Genomic DNA, 19,372 nt, shown 5'->3' with positions numbered 1-19,372 from the left:
CTTGTAAAAGAAGCTATGAAAAATGGAATCAGTCCTGACATTATATTTTCTGAGTTGATGCTTGTAAGTTCTACATCATACATACCAGTGACCTCAGATTTATAGGAAAGGCAATTTTTGCCCACATTCAGAAGTAATTTCGACCAAATTTGAAGTTAATGCGCTTTGCATATTGATTTTCGGTTTATTTTTTGCCACCAGGCCGATACAATCTCTTTTTGATTTTTTCACAACAATATTGAATGGATGATAATTTCAGCCCATTCAATTCATTGAAATGGTTATGAAATTTTGGCTAGAATTCATCAAAAAGCAATTCCCAAAACAGAAGAGCGGCATTTAGTATATCCTGAACAGCCAAATAGTGCCTTTTTGAGTTTCCTCAACTCTAAGTGTAATAAGTTGTTTTCCTTAGTTGTGGGTGAAGATCAAAGAGAAAATTTCAAAAAATACAGATGCTCGAAATTGTTGAAAGTTTTTTTAAACAAAAAATGCATTGTAATACATAAATATGATTTGAAAAATAATAATAATAATTAGCATGGCACTTATTTACCAAAAAGATCTTCTACAATCAAGTTATGAAGAATCTCTTCATCGCTCAGATTACTATTGTTTATATCCGGATCTGGAAACATTTGGAATGGAAGGAGGAACCAGAAGAAGTAACCGTTATCATTGATCAAATTGTCGTCACTGATTTTCTTTTTATTGGCTATTTTTGACTTTATTTTAGATATTTTATTCAATAAGGATTTTGATTCTTCAGTGAAATTACCTTTGATGAACTCGAAAACAAAGGATTCGCCATGGGCGCGAAAGGTTATTTGATGCCTTTGAACATGATTAGCAGGATGTCGACCCATTCTTGATTGTTGGAGCAAATATAAAAATGAAAAAATTATTTCAAATTTCTACAAAACGATTCATTTTTTAAAAAATCGACTTTTTGACAATAATTAACTGAAAAAACGATTTTTCAATTTATGTTGTTTTTTTGAAAGCTTTTTTTCAATGATTTATTGAATCGATCGATGGATTCTCCTTCGAATTTTGTCAAAATCTTTTTCTTCTTTGGTTTAGGTTGCGTTGGACACATGTATTCAAAATAAAAGATGATTCTTTCGTACTACATTGAGGAAATGTTTGGGCAAAAGATCAAGTGATTTGTTTTATTGAAATTTTTATAACGCAAAAGGAACATTAAACATTTAGATGAATCAAATAAAGATCTTTTTTAATAACTGATGAAATATCACGGCTTCCTATTACAATGGCCTGTGAAGGCGTTTGCTTTCTTGCTTTTATTTATTATCATTTAAATTGTCCATCGATTATGATAATCAAATAAGAGGGCTATGCCATTTAGTGAAGCATTATTTCAGAGAAGTAATGCTTTTACTTGGAGGCTAGAATAATCCAACATTTTCTTCTAAGTTAAATGAATCTTTCGTTTTTTCATGATAGATTGTAATAGGAAAAAACTCATGGGTATTCAACCCATGGGTTTATTCAAAAAGCAATAATTTCTTTCAATTATTGAATAAAAAAATCGGTTTCCTGAAAATGTGAATAACTTTTTTAAAAAAGTTTTTCAATGCTTTATTCAAAATTGAATTAAATTAAACGTACCGATCAGAACCATATTCCCCCAAACGCATAGATGCCTTTTCTGATGTTTGCGGCTAATATTAACTATCAAATTCAATAGAAAGTATGTGTAAAGATACCATTTGTTGTTAACCTATTTTCGTTAGGAATAATGTGATCACATTTTTTTGAATATGAATTGAATGCACAAAAAATTTCAGTTCTAGTCATGACTGTTCTTTTAATCTATGGTTGGTAAAAATAAAGTAAGTTCTATTCATCGAAATTTAATTGAATTTTTGATTTTAAACATTGAAAATAAAAAATCTTTAATAGATCCCTAAGTCAATGAATGTATAGCAATTCAAATGCAAACAAACCTGCACGTATATTTATATTTCGAAATTAGAAAAAAAAAATCATTAAAATGTCAATTCAAATTTACGGCAGCTGACTCGAACAAAGACACTCGTCTTAGTCATCAAGACTGCAGCTTTGTAGGGAATTTTGAATTGGTTTCTCCACACAGATAACCAGGCCAAATCCCCAATGAGGCCTGCCGTCAAAATCCAGTCAATTCATGTGGCCATAACAAACAATTGAGTGAACTCAAATTAGAATGTAAACTATACAAATTCATACAAAAACATGTTTAATTTTAATATTAATATTTATTTTAATAATTTAATATTTCAAAATAATATTTGGAAATTTTTTTCATACATCACTTATGTTTGCGCCTTCAAAAGATTACTTATGGTAATGATCACTAAGCAATGCCGCACGAGCATCATGTGATATCATTTATTAATGGTTTCATAATGGTTTCATTTATTAATGGCTTCATGTATCCAAATTATTCCCAAGAATTGATGGAAATTTTGTATTGGTAATACTAAAGAACTTCAATGTTTAACTGAGCTTTTACGACTTCTTTCTTAACATCATATAGCATTCCAGTTTGTAAAGGTTAGATTATTTTGTTACATTAGTTAACTATATAAAATAATTGCTTGTCTGCACAAGTATTTTTTTTTTCTAGGTATGAAGATAAAGAATTTTTTTTATTTTTGATTTACATAGGCTTTATTTATTAATGTACTTAGTTTACTTAGAGTATCAAATAGTGTATTATGTTCATTTTTTGAGTATATGTTTGTTAAAAATTTTTGATCTTCAGATTATGTTATATTTTCTTTTATAAAATATATGTTTAAAACCTATACCTACATCTTTTTTGCAATCTATTTTTTTATTCTTTAAGTTATTTTAAAGCTTCCGATGTTGACAGCTTAAAAACCTAATTTGGGTTATCATCGTCAAAAAGTTTTGATGAAGTTATCACATAAAGTATTCAATTTTTCTATAGTGTCAAATAACAAACAAAATTATTTATCTCCAACATTGGGTCATTAGTTTTATATTTTTTATATATTTTTATTCAATATAACATAATGTCGTTCTAACATTTTCTTTATAACTTTATATATTTAATTGATTATTCAAAATTTCAATTTTTTTAGTTTTGTTTTCAAGCCTCGCACTTTACCACATTGGCAAGTTTATACTCATTGTGTTCTGATGCAATCATACCAAACAACAATTAATGAGTCTTATGAATTTTGTTATCCACCACCACAAGCAATAGAAAGGACAAATGACCCAAAAGCTAAGGCTTTTTTTTCAGATGGCAAAAAAAGAATTTTTGATAAGAACTTTTTGGAAATAGATAATGGGCAAGTATTCCAAGCAACAGCTGAACTAAAATTTCCACATCCACAAGATTATAAATCAAAAGAAGAATTTTTGGATGCATGTTTCAAATGGGAAAAACGGGCCCTTCAAAACCTTCCTTCTTTATCCCTTCCTCAAACACCTATATCTTCATTCTATATACCACAGCCTCCATCTTTTGTCTTGAAAGGTACTAGTGAATATCGTGCGTTTAAACCATTAGAATCTCCACTTACACCATTTAATCATGCCAAAATGATTGAGTCTGTACTTTCTGGAGAGCCATTTGATCCTGAGGATCCTTTTCCAGTTCAAATGCAAAACAGAGATGTTGTTCGTTATAATAATCAAATTGCATCAGATCAACAATGGCAATCTCAGCTTTTACCGCCCGAGCCCATGGCTTTTCTTTACAATAGCAAAGAAGAATTTGAAAAAGCCTATGAACGTTGGGAAAATATTGCATATGACAATCTTCAATTTCCGCCCATTCCATATGAAGACTTTGAACACCTTATAGGTATTGATCAAATGCAATCCGAAGCACTACAAAAGTCCAAATCACATCAAACATTACATTCAGAGATATCAAATCTCCCAGATTTTAGTTGGGCCCAAGACATCAAATTTACCAAACCAGAAGCCCCTGTTAACAAACAGCTCTCTGATCTTCTTGAGAAATCTAAGAATCCACATTTCAGTTCAGAAATCCCTGACTGTGTCACTTTTGGTGTAAACAGGGATCAGTTCATCAGTGACTTCATCAAGTTTGGCTATGACTCATCTTCCGAGAACTCTATATTTCCACATGATGCCACCTTCCAAATACCATATGATCCTAATGGTGAACAAATTCTTTTAAATTCGTTTAGATATACGCTTAATTACAATTCTCTCAAACAATTAATTGATAAATTAAGTATTGGCTTTACGCAAACTCAACTTAATAATATCTTAACTCAATCATTACGTTTCTCATCACCATTTCCTTTAGGTGAAGATGAATTTATGTCATTACCATTTGCAGAATATCATACGCAATATGATGCATTTGGGCGAGACAAAGCGCGTTCAGTATTTTTCGCGTCTTCATCTGAAACATTTGGCCAAACAACAGGCATACCACATGTCAGTAGTTTCACGTTTGACAAAAAGAAGAAAATCTCAACGAAGCGTAAACCAGTCAATTCCCAAATGTTCAAAATCAATTCGATTTTCCTTGACTCCGATGAAATTAATTCTACTTCATCACAACCAGAAGTCAGTGATGAGACTTCATGTTCACCCAAACTAAATCTTGAAGGATTAACACCTCCATCGACCATTGAACAAGAACAAAATGAAAATGCATCAACAACAGCAACCAGCTTAAACCTTGAAGGGTTAGCATTACCATCGACAATTGATGAATTACTTCCAATAGAAGCACCAAAGAAAGAAACGAAGCATCGACGAAAACATTCGTCAGAACAAAAGAATGAAGAATCCAATTTAGAGCCAAGCAAACGAGATAATCCACGTCCTACTGATCGACGCACACGTTCATCACGTCTTCGTTCATTCACGAAAGAGGAAGCACCAATCATTGAAGTAGACAGTAAATCGACTAGTGAAAGTCCCAAGCAAACATCGCAACGTAAGCGACGTCATACACGAAAACATCGCTCTAAAGATTCGATGCCTATTGACATCTTGAAGACAATACTTACACCAGAAAACATCGTGAAGATATTACCTACGATACGGAACAACAAAGAAGAATTCATTCGCTTTAGTATGATATTACCCAAGTTAATGGAGGCGGAGTTCTCATTGAACTTCTTCAACTTAATCATCCAAAAGTCACAAATCGAAAGTTTATATGAAGTGACTAAGTTAATATTAGTTACATCTGGTATTAATATATCATTATTCAAGCCATCAGTTGATACACAATTTAATTTTGAGGTGTCGCAGTTACATTTGTTAAGTAGTATAGTGTCGTACCAAAACAATATAACAGGTACATTGTTCATGTCATTAGTCATTGCAAGTTGTCGAAAGTTATCAACTTCAATCATCAAATCAATTGATGAACATCGTGATGAATTATGGGGGTCATTAAAGATTGATGATAATGATAAGTGTAACATTATGATGATGTTATCTGAAATCCCATCGATACGAATCATTACGAAATTAGCAAATAATGACTTCTTTAATATCGCAAATGAAATCACAAAATATAAAAACGGTCGCATCTTTTTACTGAGGTTTATTTATGGATGTAGAGGTAGTACCGTTTCATTGATTTCTAACGGTTTGAAGGTAGAAAACAATTTCACACAATTTATGACATTATTCTTATGTTTATTCTTGGATTCAGTTTTCTTATACCTCATTGAAAATAATATTTCGATACAAGATAACGTCTTCATGCCACTTTTTGACGAAACGGTCGACGCACAATTATTTTCAAAGGTTTACGTGCACGCATGTCCGATCTTAGGTCGGAGAGAATTAATATATAATTTTAATGATAAGGCATATCAAAATAATATTAGTAATATTACAATGAAAATTATCCAAAGTAATTCGCCATATTTAGATATCATAAAATGTATTCGAAATTTATGTACTGTCGAAATTTGTTATAATACATTTGTAAAGGTTAAACCATTCTGTGAATTATTAGCAAGTTATTTATATCCAATTAATGATCAACAAATTCAAAAAAAAGAATTCATATTGTCATGGAAGATAATTTTCTTGATGTTAAGCCATTCGCCACAATCATTTGTTAAGTTCTTGGAATATGATAAAGTTGTCGAGTCAATCGAATCAATAGCAAAGAAGTCAACAAACCCATTGATGATTCGAATGTTCATGACATTCCTTCGAAAGATTTGGGACAATAATTCGCAGTTAATACATTCGTCAGTCGAAAGGATTCTGACTCCAATCGTTGGGCCAATCGCTTCAATGATTAGAAATGGTTTGAAGTTGGAGAACTACACAGAAACTTTAAGCGCTGTGAAAAACTTTAAAGATAAAGCGCTATCGGTGACATCCGGAATTTTGGGTAACTTCGGAACGCAACTGGCGCAGCACCTTGGAATCGAACTGAAGAAAAAGTGATAATTTCAAACGCGTAATTTGAATTATTAAAAGTTATTTAATTTATTTGTTTCTATTATAGATTCTTGATACAAAAAGATATTTATTTGAAAAAAATATTTCAAATTAATATTTGGAAATTATTTAAATCATTTAATACAGCACTTATGTGGGCAGCTGGAAAAGGTTATACAGAAATATAGAGGGGTATTTAATGATCCCCTCTCCGATTTCACTCAATATAAGGAATTTTCTTTTGATTTTTATTTATTTGATAAAGTATTCCACATTGTGCTCAATGACTCAGTTTAACCTCTCCATCCATTCTTTAAAGACATTTTCAAGCTCTTCAAAACTTTCGGTTTCCCATCAGGTTAAAATGCATGTTTTTAAATCATGTTCATCTTTTATCTCCTTATCTTCGAAATATTTTTTCATTATTCAAAATAACCGAAAGTCGCATGGGATGATGTCAGGGGAATAAGATGGGTGCGGTATTGATATGACTTTTAGATCTTCAAATTTATTGGTTACAAGTTTGCCTCCGTGAACTCTACAATTGGAAATATGAATCATCATATTTTCTAAGTCGGGTTCATCCTCTATTTCATCAGTATTTAATTGAATTTCTGGTACTATATGATCAATGAAATACCGCTGATTATATTTACATTCATTTTGAAACATGTCACAGCATAGAAGACAATTTCCATTAAAGAATATTGTTACCATAATTTTTCCAGAGGAAATTATCATTGAGGTACAATGATGCACTTCTCCAGGTGATGTAACATACATAAAAGGACTTTCATACTTCAAATGAAACCAGGACTCATCACCAGTCATAATATTAATAAAACTCTTTTTTGCATCTTGCTCTAATATTTCTAAATTTCAATTGAACATTGTACCCTTTCTTCCTTCTTATCGACTGTTTATTCATGGGTCCCCACTTTCGGATATATATTTTTAAACCCATATCATCTTTAAGAACTTTTGATATAGTTTAACGCGTCACATTGAGTTTCCGTGAGATGCTTTTGGCACTTGAGAATGGACATATCTCAAGGATTTTTGTAATCGGTCCAACTGAGTCACTCTCGGGTCTACCGGGGATGTTATTGAATAGGCATGTTAAATCCTCTGTTTTAAATTTTTGACACAGTCTCTTAACTGTTCTTATACCTACAGTATTTTCGTGAAGCATGTTCTTTAATTTTGTGTATATAGCTTTGTAGCCTTTACCACTGAGATAGAGAAACTTGATTACAAACTTTTGCTCAAATGTTTCCATAATTTTTGTGAACTTATTTAATGACGTTTTTGACACCACCAAAATTTCAAACAAAATTATCTCGTCACCAAAAAGAAATTATGAATCTTTAATCATAGTTTATTTATATACACATCTTATATAATAAAGCAATATTATTAAAAAAATTTTTTATTCACTAGAAATCGAGATAGATTGGGGTTCAATCTTTATTTACCCCCCCTATATTGAATAACTCATTGTTAATAATTTGTTGATCTTTTCTCAGAAAAATCTTGTTCTAACGATTACTAGCTGTATCAAATACCTTAAACAATTTTCAAAGTATTATTTTGAAATAATATATAAAACCAATAAATATCTTTAGCATTAATTTCAATTTCTTCTTGTTCAAGAAGTAATTTAACTATTTCTGTATAACCTTCTTCAGATGCTGTTATAAGTGCTGTTCTAAATAATTTAAATAATTTCCAAATATTATTTTGAAATATCAAATTATTAAAATAAATTTCAAATAAAACAAATAAATATCTTTAGTATTAATATCAATACCTTTTTGCTCAAGAAGTAATTTAACTATTTCTGTATAACCATATGAAGATGCAAACATAAGTGCTGTCCAAAATAATTTAAATAATTTCCAAATATTATTTTGAAAGATCAAATTATTAAAATAAATATCAAATAAAATAAATAAATACCTTTAGCATTAATATAAATTCCTTCTTGTTCAAGAAGTAATTTAACTATTTCTGTATGACCATATCGAGATGCTAAAATAAGTGCTGTATTAAATAATTTAAATAATTTCCAAATACTATTTTGAAATATAAAAATATTAAAATAAATTTCAAATAAAATAAATAAATATTTTTAGCATTAATATCAATATCTTCTTGTTCAAGAAGTAATTTAACGATTTCTGTATAACCTTTATAAGATGCACACATAAGTGCTGTATAAAATATTTTAAATAAATTCCAAATATTATTTTGAAATATCAAATTATTAAAATATATATTAAATAAAACAAATAAATACTTTTAGCATTAATATCAATTCCTTCATGTTCAAGAAGCAATTTAACGATTTCTGTATGACCATATTTAGATGCTAAAATAAGTGCTGTTTGAAATAATTTAAATAATTTTTAAATATTATTTTGAAATTCTAAGTTATTAAATTAAATATAATATAATTTAATTCAATATTTATTGCGTTGATAATAATTCCTTCTTGTTCAAGTAGTAATTTAATTATTTCTGTATAACCATATTCAGATGCCTTCATAAGTGCTGTTTCAAATAATTTAAATAATTTTTAAAAATTATTTTAAAATATAATAAAATTGTCAAAACAAATAATAAATAAAACGAATAAATATTAACATTAGTATCAATTCCTTCTTGTTCAAGTAGTAATTTAACTATATCTGTACGACCATATTCAGATGCCTTCATAAGTGCTGTTCGAAATATTTTAAAATTCTATATATCATTTTGAAATATAAAATTATGAAACTAAATATCTTTTACATTAATATCAATTTCTTTTTGTTTAATAAGTAATTGAACGATTTCTTTGTAGCCTTTTTGAGATGCATTGAAGAATATTTCAAATATTTTAAAAAAACCTTAAATCATGTTTTGAAATATTAAATTATTTTATCAAAAATTCAATAAAATTTTCAAACATATTGTTTTAAATCAATATATTTATGTTTAATAAGGTAGTCATAAAACTCTTTATTACCAGAGAAACCTGAAATCTCCAAAAAATTTATAGATTTTTTTTTGGGGAAACATTGAAATATAAATAAATTTCCTGTTGCGATTGATTCATCGATAAAAGTTTCATTGATTTTCATTCCTTCTTTTTCTAATAATGAAAAAAGATTATAATTATCATGCAAAATACATTCTTTTCCTAATTTTTCTAAATTACTGATTTTGACAATATTATTTTCATGAAGATATTTAAAGATATCATTTCGATGAAATTCGATTGCTGCTTCATATGCATCTTTAAATGATGAGTGATTTTGTTCACATAAATGAATAATTTCTTCATTTCCACCTGCAACAGCGTATTTACCTGTATTTTCTACATTTGCACCATTCATAAGTAAATATTTAAAACATTTAACTGAAGAAAAAAATGCTGCATAATCAATTAATGTAACATTTCTTTGATTGATAAATGAATATCTTTCATAAAGTGATGGCTCAATTGTTTGATTCAAATCAAAATTTGTTTGTGATGATATTTCTTGAAGTTTTTCAACTTCATCATTTCTAATTATTTTTGGGATTTCATTTGGATTATGACCTTCTTTTACGTACTTCTTATGAAGTTCAAAATCATTCTTTTGAAATTCTTCTTTAATTTGATATATATATCTTTTAGATTGATTTTCAGGGAAATAATGTATAAAAAATCGATTATTTTCATTTTGAATAATATTCGGCTCAATTAATTCACCTTCAATCATTTTTTCCAGAAGATAATTTGATTCTTGACTATTAATTATTAATAATAATTGAGTGAAAACATTAATGATATTATAACTTGATTTTATTTGAATTGTTTGTAAATACTTAAAACATAATTCTTCATTCCCTGTTGAAACAAAATATGAATAAACGATTCTACAAATGATATGATAGAAAGAATATGGGAATTCTAAGGAATAATAGTTTAATGAAGATTCAACCAATTGTTTGATATTTTTTTCATCCAAATCAAAAATAATTTTTTCTAAACCCTGTAGCATTTGAAAGTTTTCGTTGCAAATTATTGATTGGCTTCCTCCCATAACACTAAGTTTTTTTACGATAAAGTGGAAATGTATGCACTTTTATTCAAACAGTTTGAATTTGTATCATAAATGATCGAAAACTGCTACTCCACAACCAAATATACACCATCACTTGTCAACGAATTTTTCAAAAATTTAATTTCCAAATGTTAGAAAAGACCTTCATTAGTTTTATCACAAATCCAAATCATGATTTAAGCATATTTAAATAATATACATTTTTTCTCATAGTTTTATTTGTTTTTCAATACGTCCCTTCAGGAACTCTATCTTTTGGCATGCGATTAAATCTTCAAAACATATTAAAAAATTGCATAAAGTTTTTGTGCACAATATTCACATTTATTCCATTATGAAGTTTGAAACTTGTACGATGAGAGACCGTTAATAGCAAAATGCAAGAAACTTATGCAAATGCCATCGGAGATTCTTTCCTCAACAAGTGCTTTTTGACTAATTCCTTTTTTTCCGCGTTAAGGGATATATACACACCAGTTTTTGGCTGGACTGAACCTTATCCTCTACTATTATTACTCTTAATTTTACTAATAGTTTTACCAACAATATTTAAATACAGTTCTCATAATTCATTCCTCAAAATATCAAGACTTTATAACATTACTCGCTTAAGTTTAATCTCACTTCTTCATCAAATCGGATACTCATACACATTCTCTGTACCATTGTCTTCTCTTGTTCGACAGCCTCCTCCATGTGTTGAAAGTAAAACAATTGATTTTAGTTTGAGTGAATATTCATTTCCTAGTGCAATTATGATGAGCGCATCAATGCTATTTTTTGCTGTAGCAAAATTTTCAGATGTTAAAAAGCTCGTGTTTATAATTGCGTTTATTGTTTTTACTATAATTTTTGCCATTGTAAATATTGCACAGGCTTTCGGCTCTTTATTCCAAGTAATATCCACAATTCTTATTTCTTATATCATACATTTTATTCACATCCATATTCCATTCCGTTTGATTCATATTGAAAATATTGTATTGATTGGTTTGAATCTTGCCGCAATGCTAGTTCTCTTTACAAGCCAAGATGAGTCTGTCCAAGCAATTTTTTATACTTTTGTATTTCCAATCGTCGTCGTAATAATTGATGAGTTAATCTTGACAAGACATCATTTTTCTAGAAAAGGATTCCGTGCTATCGAGAAGCCCGGGGACATCACGTGGAATATTGAAACGCAGCATTCAGAGACGATTCGTTTGTTGAATAGTGAAGAAGAAGAATCATTTCAAAGCAATTTAAAGAGCGACATCATCACGTCATTCTTTGCTTTCTTTGTATTTTTCATTGCTATTATCATGAGAAGGCTCATTGTTCCAAACGACTTCTTTGTAGCTCCGACCTGAAAAAGTTCTTTTCAGTGAGCCTTAACAAAACGTACGCTTCAAAAAGTCCATATAAATAACTCAAAAACTTGTATGAGCAACTTTTGAACAACATTATTTGTGTAAAAACTTTTTTTGGTTTACTTGTGATTTCAATATAAAACAAAGGTTGGAGGTTTTTACTCCAATTTAAATTTACCTTTCAATCTCTAATTGATGATTCCATCATCACGAGCACCACTCGCGGCAAAGTATACTATTGAGCAAGAGATGCCTCATGGGTTCCTTGGCCCAACTGTCCTCATTAAACATCGTGAGAATAAAACTTTAAACATTTGTAAAATTTGTAAAAAAAGTTTTATTCATCCTGCGGATAAAATAAATTCATTCCGACAAAAAATTGCAGATATATTCCAGAAAAAGCTTCCTTTCGTTATACCTTTTACTGAAGTAATCGAAACTGACGAAGAATTCTTTTTGATTAGACCTTATATAACTTATGAACCTCTCTCGGAATACGTTCATCATGCAAACTTGTCGCTTGATATGATTATGGAAATATGGAAAGGTATTTTAAATTGTGTTCAAATCCTTCATTCAATGTCATTTTATCCTTTACCACTTAAGCCCAGTAATATTTTTGTTTTACCTAACTTAACAATACTCTTTACTGATATATATGAATTATCATCTGACATTTCATGGGCTTTACAAACGCCAGATCCTTCACAGTTAGCTTTCGTTGCACCAGAATACTTCTTAAAGACATGTCAGCCATCCACATTTTCGGATGTTTGGTCTTTAGGAATGATATTATGTTATATTTGCATTCATTCACTACCATTTTCCACCAAAAACATATTCACTATGATCAAGACAATAACGTCAAACTCGTTCAAAATACCATGTGATCTTCCACCAGATATCAAATATATCTTATCGTCAATCTTCATCTTAACACCAAACCAAAGGCCTCCCGTAGCATTCCTACGCGATCCTATGGTACTCAAGGCTCATGCAGGTAAGCATAGACGATCTTCAGAACCATTAAATTCAAAACCAATGATCGAATGCTCAAGCACAAACTCAATCCGCTTGTCAGCAAGACAAGTGATTGACCCTCACCAAAGGTTTTTCCCACGCCAAACTAAAATAAATTCTGCCAATCCAAGAAAATATCCATTTCAGCAAACTTCATCTTTCTCGGTCCGATGTCGTTTTGCAGCACCAACAGCTTCTAAAGATTCCATAGAAACTCCGATCTAAGCGAATGTTTGTAAATTAATAATATTAAAATTAAAATATTTTTTATTAAAATAAATGTCACCCCGTTCATAAGCGTATTCTTTTTTAAGGATTTAATTGTAAATGAGATTTTTCCCACATCCTGAAAATTATTGTTTTGAATTGATCAATCTGAATTGCATAGAAATCATGAACTTCCAAAAGCCATTGTGTAATTGTTTGGGTATGAATCATCATGCTGATGATGCTCTAGTTCAAGTCCATTACGTAAGTAGGAATGTTGAAAACTAATTAATTGCATGTTTAATGTTTTTGCAGCACTAAAAATTTATTCATTTTTATTATTTAGCTGATTATGTTATTTAATGTATAAACATTTTTATATGTATGCTTATGATAACACTAAAAGCAAATTTTATAACACATCAAAATATGCTTATTCTCCTTATTTTAAATCTCTTTTCCTTTTTTGTTTACAGTAATATATAATGCTTAATATATACTAGCATGCATATGCTATAACTATTAGATACTTGTCCAATCTACTTATAAATTTTTTTGCACAAAGAATTCTAGAATTCTATGTTAAATTCATAAAAAATTTTATTTGTTGTTATTGATTGTCTATAAAATGACATGACAATTTCAATTGAAATATTTTTATGCATAAAAGATATTAATTACGCATTTGATGAACATTGATTTACGAATTATAACAAATTTATTTCTTATTTTAGGATAAAATAACTCCCAAAACAGACAGTAATGACATGCCTATAATTGACAATGGCTTCATTTGTTCGTCATAATATTTGTTTCTTTCTCTCTTTTTCACACTCGGCATTTATCAAAGTTAAAATATTAACACATAAATCAAATGAAGTCATTGCATACAAAGAATAAAATTAAATAATTCTATAAATTTATTTTACAAATTAATGCGGTTTTTGCTATTAATTTGGGCGAATTCAAATTTCAGGCGATTTATCATAAATTTTATTGTTTTCTTGTTTCTTTCTTCTGACGACAACAACTACAATAACTACAGCAACAGCGACTACCATCACAGCAATAGGAACAGCTATCGCCACAGCAGTAGTGTTTGTGTTACCTTTATTGGAGTCATCTGGGTTTGCATTTGACTTTAATTCCTCATTTTTTGCCTTTGCTTCTTCTAATATTTGGTTAAATTCTTCTTCTGTTTTAGCACTTTCTAATTTTTCAATATATTCTTGTTGTGCATCACAAAAAAATTCCAATTTTGTAATTTCTTCTTTTGTTAATTCTTTTTTATTTGCTTTCAATTCTTCATTTTGTAATTGTGCATTTTCAACAATTTTTTTAATTGATTCGATATCTAATGCTTTATCAATTTCTTCTCGATAATTTTTAACTTTATCACTTTCAAGAAAACTGAATTCACTAATTTTATTCTTTGATAAAGTTTTTTGCGTTTTTTCATTTTCATCTGATTCATTTTGAGCCTTTATAACAATTTCGTCTAATTCATTTGTTGTGATTGCATTTGAAATTTGTGTTGCGTAATTTGCTTTCATTTCTTCTTCTAAAAACTTTAACACATTAATTTTGCTTAATGCATCGTCTTTAAATGTTTTATCATAATCAAAAAATGCCTTTTTTCCAATTAATTGAACTGTTCCCAATTTATATCTTTGCAATTTTCATACGTCAGTTTCTTTACATTACAAAATGCATACGCGCTTCTTTTTGATAAAATAGTGGCTTATCTTTAGGTTCTTGAAAATAAAATGCTTTATATTGATAGTCAAAATCAGTAATCGGGAAACCATATTCCAATTCGCCATTAATATAATGATAATTTTTCCTATGATATGAACCATTAATTGCCTTTAAGAATAATCCTTCTAAGATATATTCAGCTTTCGCGTATTATAACAGGTCGTCCTAAGTTTCACATTCGTTCTCGGTATATTATGTATGACAATGAGAGATATGAAATTGATCCTAAAGCAAAGTTAATCAAAACTGACCAAACTCAACCTCAACCTATAAATCCTAAACAGCTAGATAATGACATTATACAAAATGTTCCAGTTTATGATACATCAAAAGAAGAATTTAAGTATTATAATTTTTATGAACTTAATCCGTCAGAAATATTTATTGACACTCCTTCTAATGATTGTAATTATGAATTAGATTCATTTTTTGATCCATTAAATGATATCGATTATTTACACGATATATTCGGTGAAGATTTCTAATCCTACTCAATCATCTTATGATGATTTTTATTTAACCACTTATTATGTGGTAAATTTTTTAACCCATTAATGTATGGGGAAAAAAATAAGAAACAACAACAACAACAAAATGTTGACCCATTAATGTGTGGGAAAAAATAACTAAAATAATTTAAAAATTATACCCATTAATGTATGGGGAAAAATAAAATATAACCTTTTCTATATTTTTCGCATTAATATCAATTCCTTCTTGTTCAAGAAGTAATTTAACTATTTCTTTATTACCATTATTAGATGCATATATAAGTGATGTATAAAATATTTTAAATAACTTCCAAATATTATTTTGAAATCAAAAATAATTTATTTAAACATTAAACAAAATAAACAATTATTTTTAGCATTAATATCAATTCCTTCTTGTTCAATAAGTAGTTTAACGATTTCGATATATCCTTTATTAGTTGCATATATTAGTGGCGTTTGAAATAGTCTAAATAATTTCCAAATATTATTTTAAAACATCAAATTATTATTTAAAATTTCTTATAAAATAAATATACTAATTTCATATTAATATCAATTCCTTGAGCAATAAGTATATTAATAATTTCAACCTTTCTAACATCTATTGCATAAATAAGTACTGATTTTTATTTTTTGATGAAACTTCAAATCTTAAAATGAAATCCAATTTGATTTAATTAAAATTTATCTTAAACAAATAAATATTTATATCATTGATATCAAATCCTTCGTGTTCAAGAAGTAATTTTAAGATTTCAAAGTAACCTTTTTCCAATGATATTATAAGTGCAGTCCAAAATAATTTAAATAATTTCCAAATGTTATTTTGAAATAAGAAATTATTAAAATAAATATAAAATAAAACATATAAATATCTTTAGAATTAATATCAATTCCTTCTTGCTCAAGAAGTAATTTAACTATTTCTAATTGACCATTTGCAGATGTCCAAATAAGTGCTGTATTAAATATTTTAAATAATTTCCAAATATTATTTTAAAATATAAAATTTTTAAGACGGGTTACAAAGAAATAAAAAAATTTCTTTATGAAAAAGGTGCCAAAACAGATGTATAAGCTTATACTGTATATCTTAAAAATATTTTTTATCTGAAAAATCTATATTTTTCCTGCAACTATTGAGATAAGAACCAATAATTATACTGAGAAGACAATATTTTAGGATTAAAGCTTATACATCTGCACATATAATTTGATATAACATTCATTATCTGCTCAGTTCCTAAAACGATCATTTCCAACTCAATCTGTTTTCAAAAAGTTCTAATGATTTCATGTTTTTTCTTAAGCTTAAACAAACAAAAAATCGAAAACAAAAATTAATAAAGATTACGAATTTTAGTTTCTTTCCAACTGTGATATTATTGCGTCCGTTATTGACTTTGGCAATTTTTCGTCGTTAGCATAAGCTCTAATCTCGGTCAACACTCGGTTATTTCTTACACCGATCTTTAACACTATAACAATTTTCTGATTGAACAATTCTGCTGTTGCATTTAATGTCAAAATTTTACTTTTATTTTCGTTCATTATTTCATTATCTATTGGTAAACCAACGCAAACCTTAAAATGTTTTAATGCGTCGTTCATGTTTTTAATAGTTTTAATGATAATCTTTTCAATGTTCTGATATTTAAATTCATTGTTTTCATTAGCATAATCTCCGACTTTAATATTATAATTATCAATATAATCGCCAATAGTTAATCTCACGGAGTCATCGATCACGAATTCTTCGTCAACGTTCATATCATCTTGAACATATTGAAATACTATTGTTGTTGGAAATATACCGATTTCGAACGAATTTAATTTATTCCGTTTGATAACATAATACACTGTCCCTGTCTCGTTAGTATTTATGTTATCGCATTGTATGTTTTCGACTTCTTCGAATTCATCAGCGTTGTCGAGGATAACTTTGACATTGATTATTGAAAAAGTTAAAGTGTTCGTTACATTGAATTCAAATATTATAACGTCGTTATATATCTTCGTGTTATAATTAACAACTAAATCTGCGTCTTGGTCAGTTACATTGATGACCATTCCTTCATTAAGAGGCTTACCATATTTAGTTATTGGCGTATCAACGATTTTCATCTTGATTTCATTACTTATATTATTAGTTCTTTCTTCGGATTTTTCGATTGGTAATATATTAACTTTCGGTATATCAATCAAATCATTATATGAATTCTCAATGACTTGACAATGAAAAACTGCTCGATCTCGAACTTCATCATCGGGATCATTTAAATGTCGTTTAATTATGCGGAGGACTGCATCACGGATATTATCACATTTGATAAATGACGCTAATGCATCAATTGATGCTGCTCGAACTTCCGCACATTCTAATGATAATCGATTACATAAACATCGAACAATTTCGCTTTTGTTTTCTTGTGTAACACCTTTTTCACCCAAGAAATGGATAATCAATGACGTAAGTTCTATAAACTTTGAATCTTCAACATATTCGCAAAGATATCCAAATACAATTGGTTGTGAGCTTTGTACTTCTTGTGACAAGTTAAATAATGATTTAACAAATACTCGTTGGACTTCTAAGTTATCTGTTGATCGAAATGTGTTCCACATGAAATTAAGGATAAATTGAATTTTTGAGACATGTCTTCGTGCAACTTCAACGCAACTATTTAGCAATGACTTTTGTTGATCTGAAGCTAATTTGGATGCAAACTGTGAGATTAATGGTAATACTCGATCAATTGTTGATTCAAAACCAGTATGTAACAAAGCAATGGCTGCTAAGGCTGAAATGTTACTCTCGCTTTGGCTTAGGAGTCGTTCTAAGATGGTGTTACACTTGGAAAACTCTTCCCGATGCTTGGCTGAGTACTGTGAAATAGTTCGAAGAGATGCAAAAACCGCCGAGTTTGATGGGGACGATAGAAGCGAGTTCAGTTTCGAGACTGCGGCCTGAACATCTTCGCTTGAACTGTTGTCGTTTGAGAGGATGGCACGGGCAGCATCAAGTTGGGTGATTGGTGAAGATGATTGAAGTTTGGCCCTGAAATATTTATTGGCAGATTCTGTTGGTGAAAGTTGATTAGCTTCTGACCAGACTTGAATCATGACATGGGAGGAAAGTGATGAATAATTGGTTTTGTCTTGAAGTTGTGTGGCCATTTTACGAAGAAGATTTCCATCACCACGTCGTAAATAATAAATGATTAATAGAGCTAAAGATTGTGCATATGAGTTAAGTGAAGCAGCTTGATGAATCTCGGGAATCCATTTGTTAACTGTATCAGAATGTCCATTTAAACATAATGATAAAACACATGAAAGACATGATGCTAATGGAAATGGTTCACGTGATAAAAGGATTTGCTTGATAAAACGTTCTTGACTAATAAGCTGATCAAAAGGTAATAAAGATGGTAATAATCGAACAGCTCGAGCTTTGTTCATTTGGACATCTGATGATATGTCTTGTGAAAGACTATGAGTGGCCATAATTGCTATACCTTTTGGAACATCAAGATACTTTAAAACAAGAATAAGAAGTCTATGAAGAAGAAGATCCTTATTTGAATAAGCTTGTGTAATTGCAAAGAAAATTGTTTCTTTATCAATATCACTAAATTTTTCATTACTATAAATAGCATGTAAAATTCTTATAAGATATTTTTGACATTTTGCAACATCAATTGGACTTTCTTGGAAAATTACAGAGCCTTGAACATGGCTCGTGCTTTCCATCTCTTTTGTTGCTCTATTTGTCTTCAGCTTGTTTAGGAGTTGAGTCATCTTTGTTCAATCAGCTAAATAAAAAGTGTTATAAAGAGAACGTTTATTTTGATAACGGCATTTAAGTTGCACTCCAGTAAATTGAATAAAATACGATCAAATCCATGATTTATAAACGGTCGCTGCCGAAAAAATATCGTTTTGTTAATAAATCAATACACATTTATAATTTTAATCTGTAAACCAATAAAATATTTTTCGTTATCAATGCTTT

The 19,372-nt window shown here is 29.1% G+C and overlaps 4 protein-coding genes across 4 annotated transcripts; 3 read left to right on the top strand and 1 right to left on the bottom strand.

Moving 5' to 3' along the window:
- Nucleotides 1–3,171: 3,171 nt before the first annotated feature.
- GO595_010804 (uncharacterized protein) lies at nt 3,172–6,441 on the top strand (the record flags this gene model as incomplete). Its single annotated transcript, XM_067913523.1, has 1 exon — nt 3,172–6,441. One exon carries the CDS (start codon nt 3,172–3,174, stop codon nt 6,439–6,441), a length of 3,270 nt encoding a protein of 1,089 aa, XP_067769542.1.
- Nucleotides 6,442–11,536: 5,095 nt separating this feature from the next.
- Nucleotides 11,537–11,878, top strand: GO595_010803 (uncharacterized protein; the record flags this gene model as incomplete). The annotated part of the gene is made up of 1 exon (XM_067913522.1): nt 11,537–11,878. One exon carries the CDS (start codon nt 11,537–11,539, stop codon nt 11,876–11,878), a length of 342 nt encoding a protein of 113 aa, XP_067769541.1.
- Nucleotides 11,879–12,457: 579 nt separating this feature from the next.
- Nucleotides 12,458–13,123, top strand: GO595_010802 (CAMK family protein kinase; the record flags this gene model as incomplete). Its single annotated transcript, XM_067913521.1, has 1 exon — nt 12,458–13,123. The coding sequence occupies one exon, from the start codon at nt 12,458–12,460 to the stop codon at nt 13,121–13,123; it is 666 nt and encodes a 221-aa protein (XP_067769540.1).
- Nucleotides 13,124–16,716: 3,593 nt separating this feature from the next.
- Nucleotides 16,717–19,110, bottom strand: GO595_010801 (Coatomer subunit gamma-1; the record flags this gene model as incomplete). Its single annotated transcript, XM_067913520.1, has 1 exon — nt 16,717–19,110. The coding sequence occupies one exon, from the start codon at nt 19,108–19,110 to the stop codon at nt 16,717–16,719; it is 2,394 nt and encodes a 797-aa protein (XP_067769539.1).
- Nucleotides 19,111–19,372: the final 262 nt, after the last annotated feature.

The sequence above is a fragment of the Histomonas meleagridis genome, assembly GCF_020186115.1.
Source record: "Histomonas meleagridis strain 2922-C6/04-10x chromosome Unknown scaffold_61, whole genome shotgun sequence".
Classification (NCBI taxonomy): Eukaryota; Parabasalia; order Tritrichomonadida; family Dientamoebidae; genus Histomonas; species Histomonas meleagridis.
The sequence above is the reverse complement of the archived record's forward strand: the minus strand, read 5'-3'. Positions and strand labels throughout refer to the sequence as shown.